Source organism: Centropristis striata, chromosome 3 (assembly GCF_030273125.1).
Source record: "Centropristis striata isolate RG_2023a ecotype Rhode Island chromosome 3, C.striata_1.0, whole genome shotgun sequence".
NCBI classification, from domain to species: Eukaryota; Metazoa; Chordata; class Actinopteri; order Perciformes; family Serranidae; genus Centropristis; species Centropristis striata.
Window position 1 is genome coordinate 26,454,020 of NC_081519.1, and position 16,986 is coordinate 26,471,005.

The 16,986-nt window shown below is 38.1% G+C and overlaps 1 protein-coding gene across 1 annotated transcript; it reads right to left on the reverse strand.

Annotated features, from left to right (window-relative positions):
• Window positions 1-8,015: 8,015 nt before the first annotated feature.
• On the reverse strand, window positions 8,016-16,388 carry psmf1 (proteasome inhibitor subunit 1). Its single transcript, XM_059330087.1, has 7 exons — window positions 16,157-16,388; window positions 14,729-14,881; window positions 14,551-14,633; window positions 13,300-13,491; window positions 11,272-11,328; window positions 9,940-10,101; window positions 8,016-8,860 (listed from the first exon to the last, which is right to left on the reverse strand). Exons 1-7 carry the CDS (start codon window positions 16,283-16,285, stop codon window positions 8,809-8,811), a joined length of 828 nt encoding a protein of 275 aa, XP_059186070.1. The 5' UTR covers window positions 16,286-16,388; the 3' UTR covers window positions 8,016-8,808.
• Window positions 16,389-16,986: the final 598 nt, after the last annotated feature.

The following is a 16,986-nucleotide window of genomic DNA, read 5'->3' on the forward strand; positions in this document are numbered from 1 at the left end:
CATAGAAATAGTCTATTTATATCGAGGACGGTTGGTGGAGCAGTACTCGGGTGTCACAGAGAGTCCTTGTGAGGGCACGACAGAGGAGACGTCTAAAACTCTTAAATTCTCTGATTATGAGACCCAAGTGGACATGTGGAAGTTATTTGTGGTAGCAAATTAATAATTTCTAATAGAAACCATCAAAAGGTGGAAGTCTTTTAATTCACACCAGACCAAGGTCAGTATTAAACTGAGCAGTGTAGTATAAATTTACTACCTCTTTAAGTGAGAAAAATGAACCAAAGATCAAGTCAAAAATTCCTTTTAGTTTTCTTTATTTTCAGAAATCAAATACACTGGCTAAATACAGCAGAGGAGACAGCAGGTGGGTCCAATAAAAAAGATTGCTGCAAAATAAGGGGGTTCTCTGATTTCAGCATGGCGTCTCCTCTCTAGGGCTGATTTGCCCAGTCCTTATAAGATGCCCACATGAGCGCTCTCTCGAACGAGCCTTTTGTGTGACTTGTTATTTTACACATTCCAATATCTTATATGTAATGGCTGTCGAATCTTAAACTTCCTTCCTTCTATTTTACACCCATCTGAGAACTGGCTAAGTCCATTGTTCTGAACATCTTACCTAGAGGCCCCTTTCCACTAAAGACAGAACCCCACATTTTGTCCGTCACATTATGACACAAACAAAGCAATCAATCTTAATTCCAACATATAGAAAAATTAAGCTGATCAGATACTACATATTCCCCCCTTGGAAGCTTTTGAGCTTCCATAAAAGAATAGAATCTAATATCAACCAACAGCTACAGGTGCATAATACAAGACAATATAAGTATCCAAATTACCCTTAGCTGCTAACATACATCTACTAAAAGTGACTATGAGTGAAGTTTAAACATTGTGATAAGAGCCTATGCCTACACTATTTCAAGCCTTGCGGTACACGACTCTATGAATACTAACAATCTTTAGTGAGCAATCAGTGTAATATAACTGTAATGATAACTTCATATAATACTCAAAAACACAAAAGAAAACTTTTTAACTTTAGCTTCATTTGACTATCCGATAAGAACAATCAAAAGTATACTATATATATAAAAGTATACTATTAATTAATAAAAAGATATGAATTACTAATATCATGTCAAACATTCTGTACTTTTAGCATTGATCAATTGTCATCAAACAGTAAGAACTGATGGAATACATCTTACACTTAACAACACAGCATATGCTGTCACATAATATAATAATCTAGGAGGTCACCTTGTAACCTCATTTTCAATAGTCCAGTGTCCTTAAGTCCAACGACGACTTCGAAGGGCCCTTCTCTGCGAGCGTCGAACCACTTCCGCCGGAATACTTTCACAAAGACTTTATACCCTGGTAGAATGGTGGTGCCTCGTTTCACCCCGTGCTCCTCTCTCTCGGTCTGCTCCTGTTTTTGGATGACATAAGTAGAAATACTCCTTTGGAGGTTAGACATATATTTTACATATGCTTTCATATCATCTTCTAACAGGGATAGACTTGGGCCCTTCCCACTAGCGCACAATCTAGGCGTCGTCATGCAACGGCCTACAGCTAACTCGAATGGCTTTATATGTAATTCACGGAGCTCACTGGATCAACAGGCCATTAACGCAAGCGGAAGAACTTTGATCCAATTGAGTCCCGTATGCTGGCAGATCTTAATGAGATGTTTTTTAATAACTCCATTCATTCTTTCACAAATACCTTGACTTTGTGGGTGGTACACAGCTCCAAGGCGTTGCTTAATGCCTAGCTTTTGCAAAATAAGCTTTACTGTTTTGTCCACAAATTCTCTACCGTTATCTGATGAAATCCTATCTGGTAGGCCCCATCGAGGTATTACCTCTCTGCAGAGAAACTTGGCTACCAATGAAGCATCTTTTCTCTCAGTGGAGCATGCTTCAACCCATCTGCTAAATCTATCCACAACTACCAACATGTATCTACTGGATGAATCATGTCCACATAGTCAATGACCACTTCTCTCATGGGGCCATTAGGAGTTAGAATGTGTCCTGGTGGGGTTAGTACTCCTCTTCTGATGTTATTCTTCAAACAAATTGTGCATCTTCCTATGACATAATCAATTTGTTGGGTACAATGGGTAGCCCATCGTAAGGGCTGATGCTTTCTCATACATTCGATAAACTCCTGTCAGAGCTCTATAGCATGGGGCAAGGCCCATCTCCACTTCTGAATAAGCAGAAGAGTAATATGCAATAGGTTGGGGGCTAGTCCCTGTACCAGTGGGTTGAGCAAGAATAGCACAGGCATGTTTGCCCTCCGGAGAAAACGAGACATACATGACAAAATTTTTAGAATATGCAGGCAACGGCAATGCTGGTGCCTCTAGCAATTTCTGTTTGATTGTTGCAAATGCCAGGTGACCTTCTCAAGTCCAGGTGAGATTACAATGCAATTGGCCGCTTCCAGTGTCTTTAATCATAGCTCTCAGGGGTCCTGTGAGTTCGGTGTAATTCTCAATCCATGCAGAACTATAACCCGTAATCCCCAAGAATTTCATAATTTCTCTGACTGTCCTGGGTTTGGGTGCTTTCCTTATAGCTTCCAAATGATCGTCAGAAATGCTTCGATGTCCTCTTGTAATTGCCTGACCCAAGTATACTACTTGGTCTTGGCAATACTGTAATTTCTTCTGTGAGACTTTGTGTCCTTTTTCTGCAAATATTTGGCAGCTTAATTGAGTCTTTGTGGCATGTTTCTTTGTCCGTAGAGCAGATGAGTATGTCGTCTACATACTGTATGATTGTACTGTCAACTTGAGCTCCTATTCCTTCCAGATCACCTTTCAGTACTTTATTGAAGAGGTGGGGAGAGTGCTTGAATCCCATCGGCAAACTTGTGTACTCATAGTTTTGTCCTTTGTATGTGAATCCAAATAGTCCCTGGCTCTCTTCGGCAAGTGGAACGCTGAAGAAAGCTCCACACAGATCTATCACTGTGAAGCAGGCTGCTTCTGGTGGAATTTGAGCTAACAGAGTGTGTGGATCTGGCACATCTGCTGCATAGTCCGTGACCACTTCGTTTATGGCTCTCAGGTCATGTACATGACGGTAAGATCCATCAGGCTTCTTTGTTGGTAGAAGAGGCATATTGCTTTGGGGACTATCAGTTGTCTTCAAAACTCCCGCTTGCAACAGCCCCTTGATCTGAGGTTCAATTCCTTGGATGGCTTCTTCTTTTAAAGGATACAGCGGTTGCCAGGGCGGTTTAGTCCCTGGTCTGAGTTCCACTCTCATTGGTTGAGGCGACTTCACAAGTCCTATGTCCGTGTTGTGTTGGGACCACAAACTCTCCTGGACCTGTTGTAACATTTCTTCCATAAAATTCCTGTCAGGTGTGACAGACAACATTGACTCATTTGTCATTTGTATATTCTGTGGTTGACCAACTCCTTGTGCTGAGATCATAATTTTGATTAATTGCTGATCTTTACTTATCCAGACAGCTGGGTTTTCTTTTGTCGTTACAAAGATGGCCTCTTCTGATTCTGCCATCATTGCCCCAATATGCTTCTGTTCGTAATCTTCAGCAATCTTTAGAGTCACATGAGGAATGCTTCCCTCAATTCTGTGTTCCTGGTTCAAATAAACATCGTTATTTATCTTCATCGCAGCACCTTGTCGGCCCAGAATTATACATCCTGAACTGAGCGGAACTTGTTTCGGTTGGGTTTTCAACCATTCAAATGGATCTGAGTTGGCAGGATCTTTGAAATACTGGAGCGTGCAGTGTAGTGCATATTCTGGTAGTCTAGCTCCTGGTAGATTCGCAGAAATGAATTTTTCCCACATTCTTGCTGGTTCAATCAGATCTTGACTGAGATTTCCAATCCAGTAGACCACTGGTGCTTCAGTTTCTGCTCTCATAGTCGTTGGATGATCATATTCATGGGGCACTTCCACCAAACAGCCGTCTGGTGTGCATTTTATTGTGCACTTCAATCTGCATAATGCATCTCTTCCAAGAAGTCCAATGGGGGTTTGTTCAGAAACAAGAATGGGTATTGGAGTTTTTTGATTCTTGTAGCGGAGCTCGACAGGTTTTGTTCTGTTTTTTTCCCTCAAATCCGATTGTCTGAACATACTTGCCAGACATAGGAAGGTGTGTAGCATCATTAGGCCGGATGCAGGTAAAAGTAGCTCCGCAATCAGCCATCAGTTTCAATGGAGGATTATTTACTTTTACCCAGATTGCTGGATCTTCGTCCGGTTTGGACACCACCAGCTGACACTCCCCTTACGGGTTCTCTGGGCACCCCTAGAATCCTGGCGCTGGCCCCCTGTAGGGGCTGGGGACGGGGTTATCTGACCAACAAGACCAACTCAGTGCTGTTAAAAGATACCAACTAAAATGTGTATCATTCATTCATTTGACTTGTTTAACTGCAATGTGATTGATATGGGCTAGCGCTAGTGTGCTAACATTAGTGGTTAACATACATCCAACGTTACCATCTTACATTCAGTGTTAATAAAAATGTAATCGGCGTCCATAGCAGTCAAGGTGAGCAGCACAGATTTGTTGTACATGTCGTATTTGGATGCCAATGAAGGCTTACAAAGCCAGGAGCAACATTAGTAACGAGACGATGTAGTGTGCCGTTGTTGTTATTACACTTGCTAAGAGGGCGGAGACATATACACACAGTAAACAGTGACGTAATGACGTGGCTCTAGAGCCTGTGGAAAAGCAAAAAGGTTCAGAGCTGGTTTGCAAGTTGAACCAACTGAGAACCAGCACTAGCACCTGCTCTGAACCGGCCCTGCAACTGCTTTTGTGGAAAAGGGATATTAGAGGTGTGATAACTGATCACTGAACACTGATCGGAAGGTCGCTGGTTCGATCCCTGACCATGACAGCCTACATGTCTAGGTATCCTTGAATGAATTCCTGATGGTGACAAGTGGCACTGTTTAGGGTAGCTTCTGCCACCAGTATGAATGTGTTTGTGAATGGGTGAGGTGTAAAGTGCTTTAAGTGGTTGCAAAAACTAGAAAAGCGCTATATAAGTGTAGTCAATGATCTTCTAGACCTACTAATAGGCAGAGTAGGCATGTGAATGACCATTTAATGAGCTGATAACATTTAAAACGAGTGATTTAAACTAAATATTAGCCTCTTGAATAAGAGCTTTGGTGAACACAGGCCCTGAGTGTTGATAAAAGCAAATAGCTCAGAAGAGAACATTTGTTCCTGTTTTAATGAGCGACTTCTTGCAGCATCCTCTCCTCCCATCCTCCTCTCTCTGCACACTGATGGGTCAGAGGTCAAAGCTCACTTACTGTAACAGTGTTCCTGCTGCTGCTTACAATTCAGTACTTCACTCAAGGACACTTCAGCAGCTGTGTGCAAGGCTTTGACCCAAAGTACGGTCTCACTGATCACTATACAACCTGCTGCTGCAGAAAACAAGCTCCAACTGAAAAAAAACAAGCAGCTCAGCTAAAAGAAAATTAACACTTTACCAGTTTTTTGCTCTGGTTTTGTTCCACTTTGCAGACTGGCGCTTCCCTTTATGTACAGACACACACAGCAGTAGCATTTAACTCAGAGACTCAATGAATGTACACGTTTAATGGTGGAGGAGACAATGCCATGGCAGCAGTGTCAGGCAGTACCTGTCTGTCACATGGTGTAAATTGTCACATGATTTCACTATTGTACAAACATTCCTGCTGTTTTTTTTATTATTATTATTATTTTGTTTTAAACCGGTTAATAGATGTATATTTAGCTAAATAAAGTGATATTTCACTCAGGTGGCATATTGTTTATCTGTATGCTTTTCAAAATAAAAGCAGGAACGAGGAAATAACAGTCTGTATTTGCAGCTGACTGTTAATTTATTTAATTTGTGTAAAAAAAGATAGAAAAAATCGCCTCATTGAAATATCGCTTTAAGAAACCAGATTGAAATGACTTGCATATTAAAGTTTATGAAATGTATGAAAATAATTTATTACGTGGCCTGAGAAAGAAATTGTGTGTCTGTAAGTGAATCAAGTAATCTTTTTGCAATTGATATATGACAATGAAGGTAATATTTAATACAGAAATAATGGACATTAAAAGGATATATGACTGTAGGACCATTGTTTTATAATGTTTTATAATTTGACCCAGAAATTTTTGTTTTATTTTTTTAAGGGTTTTTCTCACCAAATTTCTCTTTATGATATGTGCTGAAGAGCATGGAATTGGACAATTTGTAGTGAAAAAAAAGATCCAATATCCCTATTTGGTCTCTGTGTGATAATTTTAATACATAATATAAATATATTATGTTTCCCTCCTGATAACAAAACAGTCAGAGTCTAACTGAAATGTTTAGGTTTACTCTGCGTTGTATTTTATGAAGAGCAAAGTTAGTTGTGTACAGTCAGTGTGTAACTGAAGAATATTGTTTAAGTTATACGATATCATACCCTGACATGTGCTTTTGCGACAATTATCATTAATCATTTACATATCCCTAAAATCCCACTCAAGAGCTGAGATTATCTTAATCCCTTTTATTTAAAATGAAATAAAGACGAATGTGCGGAGACATAGTCTTTAACTGATGAAAGAGGGACATAATATTAATATTCTCACTCCTGAAACGGAATACACACATATAAATGTAAATAAATATTTGATTTATTTATGTCATAATTTGGAGAAATGGGCTTATCTCCACTCATAGTTTAAAACTTGCTGCTTTGTGTGAATCTGGATGTCTTCAGTGTGTGAAGACTCCTTGTCCCCTTACATACTGAGGAGTTGTGTTCTGTATGTAACAACCATGATGCGGATTTATAAGTCTGATTTTGTTAACATGACCAATAAAATTGTTTTGTTGTTGGTTTTAAATCCAGTGTGACTTTATTGTCCCTCTGTCAGCAGGAGCAGAGGAAGTATTCAGGTCTTTTACTTAAAGAAAAAGTAAAACAGTTTATATGATGCCCATGTCTATATTGCATCAAATATATTCAATGCTTTATAATCTATTTGTAGCACTGCATAGTTAGAGTTAGAATATTGATATAGAGTCTCATATTTAGAGACATTGTCTTGATATATTTAGTGCTATATTCACCAATATGAGAACTTAAAAAAAATAATTAAAAAAAACAGTAATCAGTGCAGAAATAATTTAGAAATTTTGTTAGCTATTTACTTTATTTTTTTATTATTTTTAATTGGTCAGCAATTGACTATCACTGAACATACAGAATGTACCTATGTATATTTAGGTATTTATTTTATTTTAGATTTTTTTTCTCAGTTATAGTTTCTAGAATTGGTTGACAATGTAAAACATAAGTGCCATGTAAAATAATGAAAAATATTAAAAAATATTAAAATATAAGTTATTTGTTTAGCCTGCTGTCTCCACGACCCGGCCATGGATAAGTGGTTGAAAATAGACGGATGGACGTTTCCCATCTTCATTTAGTGTGTTCACATGTTAATCAGCACCAAACAAAGTACAGCTGAGGCTGATGGGAATATTATTGGGTTTTCTTTATTATTAGATTCATGTTGACCTGATGGTGCCACTAGATGAAAAGTCAGAGGATCATCAAAGTCTTTTAGTTGCATAAATGGGGTCTGACTGGAAAGTTGAGACTCTTGTGGATTCAATGAGCCCAATGTTCTTCATGTGTGATGATGTTAGTGAGTTAAACGCGAGCTCAGTGTATAAAATGAGCTGCTGAGACCTCTAGGATAATCACAGCCTCATGAAACTTTACAACCACAAACTACAGACCTAGAGTATTCAGAGGATGGATGGCTGAGACACTAGATTGTGTGAATTATTGGGGTCAATGAAACAAGTTGAATGTGTTTTTTTCATCAAAAATGTAGCAAATCAGTATATACATCCACTCCTGACACAATATAAATCTTAAGACACACACAAAAAAAATAGAATTTCCTTTTTCTCTCTAATAGAAAAATCCAAAATCTACGAATATGCAAGTATGTTTATTTTTTATGTCTTACATCTGAGCACAAAAATAGAACAATGACTCAGAACAATCAGTAAACAGCAACAACAGAAACCAGAATGTAAAGTGTGACATTTATTTTATTTTGGCAGGAGATATTTAATCAACCATGTTGTTAATTCAACAACAATCCAAACAAAAACAACTGTAAAGAATCTCATTTTAATCTTTTGAAATACTCCACAACAGAAATTCACCCTTATACTTTTCTTATGAATACATTTAAACTACAGGATGCAGTTTAATGGAAAGATAAGAATCCAAACTTACTTATCTTAAAACGAAAACCAGCTGATTTTCTGATGTTTATTTAACACAAACAGATGGGAACTTCTACATAAAAGTTACCGCCTGTGTGTGTTAAATAATAAGTTTGTTATGTACACAAGTTATACATTAGTTAAAGGAACAATTATAAAACAAACCCTCTTTCTCAAAATCAGGAGAAAATAAAAAGGGCAACTTATTTATTTTCAGGACGACAAACCACATCAAATCCTTGGGGGAAGATGGAGATGAAGAACTTCCTCCTGGCTCCCTATTGGCTGCAGGACAGCATTTGGGTTTGAGAAGCAAACAATACCGCAAACATAGTCTAAAGCTTGTCATCAAGAGACACAGCTCCAATTGTCCTGCACAGTTTTATGTGTTTTACTTGTCTGTATTGTAAATTGAAAATAAAAATAAGATGCAACCTTCTGCTGAAAGGAAGTCAAATGCTCTTATTATATTTCTTTTAATCAAACTGGAGTTACTACATGAACATGTCGTCGTAGCCGGGCGGGGGCATGTGGTCGGGGTCCGGCCTGAAAAACAGACGTGAAAAATGTAATCATTATCATGTTTTCATTAGGTCTGAGGACCAATATGTGAGTAACAACACTGAATAACTGTATCAGTTATCTGTCATTACTAGGGATGCACCGAATATTCGGTAACCGAATATATTCGGCCGAATATTGCAGAAAATGCCACATTCGGTATTCGGTGCAATGAGTGAAAAACAAGGCCGAATATATATATATTAAATATTAGCGGCGCATTTTTTAGCAGTTTGGAAGTATTTCAAAGTTACGGAGACGGAAAAAAGAATTGTGGTCTGCAGCGAGTGCTCACTCGATATATCTAGAGGGGGTCCTCTGCTAAGACCTTTGGGACTCCGGCTTTAATAAATCATTTAAAAGCCAAACACCTGAGCAGCATGCTCTGTATGAGAGGGAGACGTCTGCAGCTGCAAAGAGGAAAGCTCTGCATCCCAGTACCCCCACTCCGTCCATGGCCGACGTCTTCGAAAAGACCAAAAAGTTTTTAAAAAGTAAAAGTTTTACTTGAGCCTTCTGTTTACATTATTAGCCTACTGTGACTAAGTAAACTTGTGCCAAAAGGACAATAATTCATTTGTTGTGGGTTTATCCACTTTTATGCACTACTTTGTTCTTTTGGGAATGCAGTTCTCTTCAAATATTTAAATGTCAGAATATTAAGTAAACATTTATTTTGTTTGAAAATCATGTCTAAAAATGTATTTTATTTAGGCAATATTTAAAAAAAATTATGAAAAACTTAACCACATTCGGTATTTGGCCAAGCGTTTGATTTTTATTCTGCATCGGCCAAAAATTTGCTATTCGGTGCATCTCTAGTCAGTTGGTTAATTGATTATTAATCGGATTAACCCTTTATCAGGCAAAGAACCATATTTGGTAAATCCGAAATGGGGTCCCCACTTCTCTACGTAGCAAGGATCAGGCTACGTCACAGATAGTGACACCATGGTATCTGACCAATGGGTATAATGATACTACTACTAATAATAATATCAATAATAACAACTCAATTGACTTGATTTTGCATTATAAGTAAAGTCTGTGTGTGTGTGTCCTACCCTGGTCTGTGTCGTCCACCGGGCCCAAACGGGTCGAAGCGAGCACCCGGGGGAACAGCTCCAGGAGGCAGAATGTCTGGTATCCCGCTGGATGGATCAAAACCAGAACGAGGATACCCCGACCTCAACGGGTCAACGATCATCCCGCCACTGCTGGGAGACCTGAGGGACAAGGAGGATATATGAGGAAGTTAAGAAAAAAATATAAGAGAAAGTTAAGTTTATTTTAAATCCGTGTATCATTCGTTCTTTCCTTTTTCAATTGGCAATCAAAATCAAATAATGAAAAATTGACTGGTTATTTTGTTATTAGTTTTTTATTATAACACAAAAAACGAAAAAAAATGCTTGTTTTTTTCATATTTCAATCTTAGGCTCAGATCAAAATTATAGAATGGAAAAAAGGGCACCAGGAATTAATTTAATTTTAATATTTAATTGGTTGGGTTTACGTGACTCGGAAGTTTGACTGCGGTCAAGTGAGCTGTCATTTGCTTCTCCGTAGTCAAGCCAGCCGTCCCTATATAATAATAATAATAATATATAATGTAGTGCGCCCGTATTGTAATATTTATGGTAAAGTCACTGAAACTGCTAAGAGCGAGCTGACATCAAATAACAAAATAACCAGTCAATTTTTGAAAGAAAGAATGATTATTTTATCCTCTGTCTTATTGATTTTTTAGTATGTGTCATGACACTAATATTCTTCAAAAGTTTAAGAGAATAAAAAATTAATTCAGTGCAGGAAACTTCAGGGATGAACTTCAATGAATGAATTAATGAATGATCCTTATTTTCACTATACACAGTACAATGAAATTAAATGCTGCATTTTCGAATCTGAGGTATAAAAAAGAATATAAAATAAATAAATAAGACAACACAGCACACAACGGCACCGACAGGATAATTAAAGGCATTATAAAATAGCAGCAATTAAACGTAGCATCTTTTCAGAAAAGTATTTTCTGTGTGTCTGCAGTGTTAGTGCAGTTGGTCATTAAGATGTGAGGGGGGAGTGATGGAGGCCATGGCTCTGAGGTAGAAGCTGTTTCTCAGACGGTTAGTTCTGTTTTTAATTGTTCTGAATGGTTTGCCAGTTTAAACAGGGAGGAACTACTCAATGACTCCGTTTTTGTTTGTGATCATCGCTTCAGAGGAAGCTTGGACCAGCGCCACTAATCTTCTGCTGTCTGTCCTGACTGTTCATCCCCCCAAATCCCGGCTTTGACCATGCTACAGCTTAAATATATAACTCCAAAATGATTTTACATTAAAAACACAAAAACAAAAAAACCCCTTTATTATGAGGGAGAGATGGAGTCTCACCGGAAGGGATCCAGATCTGCTCCTCCAGCTGAAAACGGAGGAACCATGGGGTCAGCCCTGGAAAAAAGAAATTGTATTTATGAATGAATTAATTATTTATCAATGACCACTGCTGCTATTCTAAAGGTTTCTGAAATATCAATAGTTGCTGCTTTCCAACATATCTTTGCAAATTCAAACTGAATATCTTTGGGTTTGGATTGTTGGTCGAACAAACAAGACTGAGTAATAATATTCAATATTCTGCTGCTATAGAGAGCTATCGAAATTGTTATAATATATATTTATAATAATTTTGTAGGCCAACCCGGACTTCGCAGCAGCATCGACATGTGGTCTATTGAGAATTTGGATTTTGGTTTTTGGATCAGTGCAGAAAATAAACTCTGTGGCAAACATAAGTTTCTGATGCTTATACGTTTTGTTCAGCCGGATAATCAATGAACACACCTTTTATTATGTTTGAAGTGTTGATGCAGTCTACAGAAGTAAAAAGCTAACAATATGCTATATGCCTGATAAATAGTTTATTATTATAACATAATTTACAATCTACAAGTGTTTGTGAGAGCACTGAAAACACTAGAAGCTGTAGGGCGGACTAGAGAGAGAGTTCCAGTCCGGATCCGGCGTGATGATGTTTAATATTCCCAACAACCACTGTAGTCTCTTTTAGCCGCCATTTTAAGGACACGTAAAAACTCCAAAATTCCTAAATGGCTGAAGAGGGAGGCCCCTAGTGCAGATGAATGGATTGATATTGTGTACAACATCTTTGTAATGGAAATAATTACTTTAAATTTAAGAACACAAAAAGAGGTATTTATTGAAAATTGGCAAAAATGGATTACATATGTCTTTACCATAAAACCGGATTTCAGGTAATCTCAGATTGGACTATCAGAATACTTTCATTTCTTTGTACCTTTCCCTTTTTTCTTTTTTTTTTCTGGTTGTTTTCCAACCCCCTTTTGTACGCTTTTACTTTTCCCTTGATATTTTCTGTATTTGTCTATAGGTCTTCATGTTGATTATTTGTTTGTTCATTTACATGTAAAATCAAAAACCAATAAAAAGTAAATGACAAAAAAAAACAACTCCAAAATTCCCAAGTGGAGTATATGATGTCGTACAACAAAACACGAAGATGTTTTGTCTGTTAACCACAGACCTTATTACAGGCATCTAACCAAATCTCATCACTGAGATTGAGAGAAGAGACCCCATGTCGTTAAGATGCTAACTTACTTCCAGGTTTAAAGTCTCATTCCTGTGGTGCGCTATAGGGTGTCTCTCAATCAAAACATTGACACAACTGACATTGTGAAGCAGCATAGGATCATGGGAGTTGTTGTCTTCACCACTAGTCACTGTCATAATAACCACATTCTCTTGGACAATATATGGTCCCAGAAATAATTGCGATATAAGAAAATTGAAAGAAATATATTGAAAATGTAATATATGATATACTATAATGCATATAACAATGCAACTTTGTCCTTTCAAAGAGCAATGAACTGTGTGCAAGACAATGGCTCTCATTAATGTAACAAACGTACGGCAGGAAAGTGGGTGTATGGTCAAGGCTTGGAATTTATTAATTAGGGTTTGGTGATTTTCAAAGCGGTGGTGCCTTGATCACGTGTTATGCCCGTGGAAAATGATCTTAATTGAACTTAATTTATTTTATTTTGTCTGTTTTGATTTTTTTATTCTGTGAGGAGCAACTAAAGGTGGTTTTATTCATATCTGTAGGTAAAATATGAGTGATTCACAAAAGATATTGTGCTCATTATGTTACAGCAAAAGCAGCTCTTAAAGTTCATGTGGCAAAGTAAAACTATTGCATTTGCTCCAAGAACACAGTAGAAAGAATAATGGCAGAGAGAAAAAGAAAACAACAACAACAAAAAGTAAGATTGACATTATATCAAACACTTTAAACTACCTCCAGGACCGCAACTTGTCCCACACAGACTCTCCATTCCTCTTTGTTTAGTTGGGATAAAGATTAGTTACACCCACCAGTGTGGCGGTCCCTGGCGAGGCTGTCTGTTGGGGATGCGGAGCGGGTCGTTGTCCACTCTTCCACGCCTCTGCTCCTCCTCCTTGTCTTCTTCCTCCCTCCGACTCCTTCTCTGACCAGTTGATCTGTCCTGTGAGGGCAACAGCTGAGTTGTCACCTTCTCTGACAGGCTGTCGGCATGCTTGAACACACTGCAAAAAAAAACGAGTTGTTTATTAACTTCATTGATATTGAAATAAAGTCTGAACGGTTAAATCTACAGAAAAAGTGTGTAGTTGATGATGGAAAACATGAGGCCTCGAGCAGACGGAGTGCAAAAAAGAATGGAGAATACTGCATAATCATAATCATAATCAAAGCTTGTGCTGTAGCCATTTTGGTGTAAGCTTAAATGCATACGGGTGATTCTCATGAAGCCAGTCTAAGTTATGTCTGTGAAGATTATAAGGAAATACTTTATTAAACTAAATATATTTCACTTTTATATGAATGACCAATATAGCCATAATGAGGCACAATTCATTGTTTTGTGTTAAAATAATATTTTCTATATTTTTAAACATATTTTTGATTCACAAATTCATTACCGTAATGCGTCCAGATAAAAATGTCATGGTTTCCCCATACTTATATACAATACATTTTTAATAAACTTTATAAAAAATAAATATACATTTGTTTTAAAATGTATAATTTAACAGAATATAATGTGTAAATGTATAAAGAACAAAATCTGAATGAAAATTGATGAGAAAAAATGGTTAAATGTTACGGTAATGATTGAATTGTTTGCATTAAAATATGTGTATATTTTAATAAAATTGATGATACCAGTTACCCTTGGGCATATTTAAGTGATTGACCAAGGAAAAAAAAGAAAAACATGTCAGCTTTTTTATTTAAAAGATTTTTTGTGTGTTTTTTAAAAATGTCAGAAAATACATTAAAATTTTTCAAATAGATTATATATTCATATTAAACAGTGACTTTAGATTTTATGTTATAAAGGGTCAAAGAAAATGTATTCACTGCTCTTGGATTTTTGCTACGAGCTGCACCATGTTCATGAGAATCACCCATACATGCAGATGTTTCTGTCCATAATTTTTCTGTATCAGTGTTTTTTCTATATCTATAGTCAAAATGTAAATGACAACTGCAAACTCACAGGAAAACTCAAAAAGAATGAATCAGGCCACTGATAGCACCTGACCTCCATTCAAAGACATGAAACAAAAACAAACACCAACCGGTCAAATATTTGCAGGTGCTCTGCATCCACATGATCGCTGATGTTCACCGTCAAGTCTGACACCTGCTGCGAGCTGTAGTTCTTTACACACAATCACAGAGACACAAGAAAATGATCAAATCCAAAACACATCTAGCACGCTCCCCTTCCACTGTGCATTAGTAAGTTGTTCCTACCATCAGGTTGAAGATCAAGGTGGAGTCGACAGAGATGGCTTTGAGCAGCAGCTGGGTGTCTCCGTCATTGGCTTTATATCGCAGACTGTACAGTTCCTTGTTGCTACTCCAGTCAGAAGGCAGCAGCTCGGACTTCTTATCAGTGCTGCAGGGCTGCAGGAGAGAGGGAGACAGAAAACAACCACAAAATGATTGAGGAGCAAAAGCGGGGTTGGAATTCAGTTTGAGTGCATGTTTTCAATGGATGTCCTCACACCACCTCAAACTCAACCCGGGAAAGGCTGAACTACGCTACCTCCCTGGGAAGGGCTCCCCCACCACTGACCTCCACATCTCTGTCCATAACACAGTGGTGACACCCACCAAGACAGCTAAAAACCTTGGCATAACTGTCCCTCACCACTAACATTACTGCCACCACCAGATCCTGCAGATTCTTGCTGCAGAACATCAGGAGAATCCGCCCGGAAGGCAGCTCAGGTCCTTGTCCAGGCGCTGGTCATCTCACGCCTGGACTACTGCAACTCCCTCATGGCAGGTCTGCCTGCCAAAGCCATCCAACCTCTACAACTCATCCAGAATGTAGCTGCTTGATTGGTCTTCAATCTTCCCAAATTTTCAAAAAGTGATAAGTATAAGTGAACACTACATCCCAGCCACCTATGCATAAAAAGAAAGCATGAAAATATCATGTTTGCAAAATCACCTGGAAATCCCCAGCTATATGTTTCTTAAAAATGTGACGAATCTGCTAACTGAGGCAAAACACAGCTGCACACACGAGTACGGCATCTAGTTAGTGTGGAAACCTGTAAGGAGATAACAACGGCCCCAGTGGGTGGTCCCGAGTGGCACAACACAACACTCGGGTTTGCTAGCTAAAGATGACATAACACTTTTTTTCCTCTCTTTTTTTTTTTTTAAAGTTCGTTATAATTTCTTTATTTTATAATAAATCCTAGTTAAGTCTGCCTCAAAGACGAAAAAGCACTAAGACGGAGCTCAAAATGTATAAATGAAATACTCCAGGTCGCTATTTAACGCCAGCGATGCACATTCAGCAAGCAACGCTAATCTCACTGAGCAAGTTAGCTAAGTCAGAATTACATTGAAAAACAGTGGATTTTCTTCCTGTAAAGAAAATGTTAATAGCGACGGAAACAAATTATATCGACCTGATCAGTTTAAGATCCATTCTTCAATTCTGCGTACAAATAATTCACAACGCAGCTAGTATTTTGCTTAAAATCAAGCCTAGCTTTTGGCAACACTATAAATAAACTCCTCCTATAGACGTTAACTTGCAGACTGCGGGGCTTTAAACAGCCGGTTTGTTAAACAGAGTCTGGTGCTTGACTGTCTACAGCAGTGATCTGTTAGTGGTGACATTGTTTTGGTGTGTAGCTAATGTTAGCTGGTGTAACGCACCTCGTCCCCAGAGCCGAGGCACCTGTACCCGCTCTTCACCATCTCCCAGTGGACGAAGCACACCACGGCGTCCTGTGGACAGGTGACGCTGCCGCCGACACACGCATACAACACCTCCAGGCCCGCCATGTTCTGTAATGTAGCAGCTAGAACAACATCCAATCACTTTCACATGAAGAAATGAAAACGAAAGTGTCTACCACAGCGGCTCCACGGCAACAGCAGCAACTTCCTCCTTCTTCTTCTTTGGTGTTTAATGGCAGTTGGCATCATTTTCGTTGCATTTACCGCCATCTGCTGGACTTAACTTCTTTCATAATTTTCCTAGTTGTGGCATAAATCTCAGAAGGATTTTTCTCCCCTACCTAGATTTTCCACCTTCTATTATACTTGTTCTATTATACTTGTATTATACTTGTTAAATGTTCTCCTCTTATAGCTGCCTTCTGCATCTCTACCTCCATTCCTTTCCCTCTCCCTTTCATACTCCGGACCAAGGTTATAAGAGTTTTGGATTTTTCATTAGTTTTAGTTTTAATTTCGTTGTGGATTTTTGTTTTCAAATTCAGTTAGTTTTAATTTGTTTTTAGAGTGAGTGTGCTAGTTTTAGTTAGGTTTAATTTTTTGCAAATGCTTAGTTTTAGTTTTAGTTTTAGATTTTTGTGATGGGCTGTGTGTTGGGTGCGATATTCAAAGAGGTCATAATAAAATTTGCCTTTATTTCCTTTGGTTTATCCATCTCAGCCCCAATAAGGTTATTAACTCTTACAGTTCCGGGTGTTTTGTATTTTGGTTGGAGTGTAGACATCCCAGTATCAATAAACATATTT

Coding starts and splice junctions, on each gene's coding strand:
- psmf1 (XM_059330087.1), bottom strand. CDS start 16,285: ATGGCGGGCCTGGAGGTGTTGTATGCGTGTGTCGGCGGCAGCGTCACC. Junction 14,882..16,156: donor GCCTCGGCTCTGGGGACGAG/GTGCGTTACACC, acceptor TCTCTCCTGCAG/CCCTGCAGCACTGATAAGAA. Junction 8,861..9,939: donor GGTGGACGACACAGACCAGG/GTAGGACACACA, acceptor TCTGTTTTTCAG/GCCGGACCCCGACCACATGC.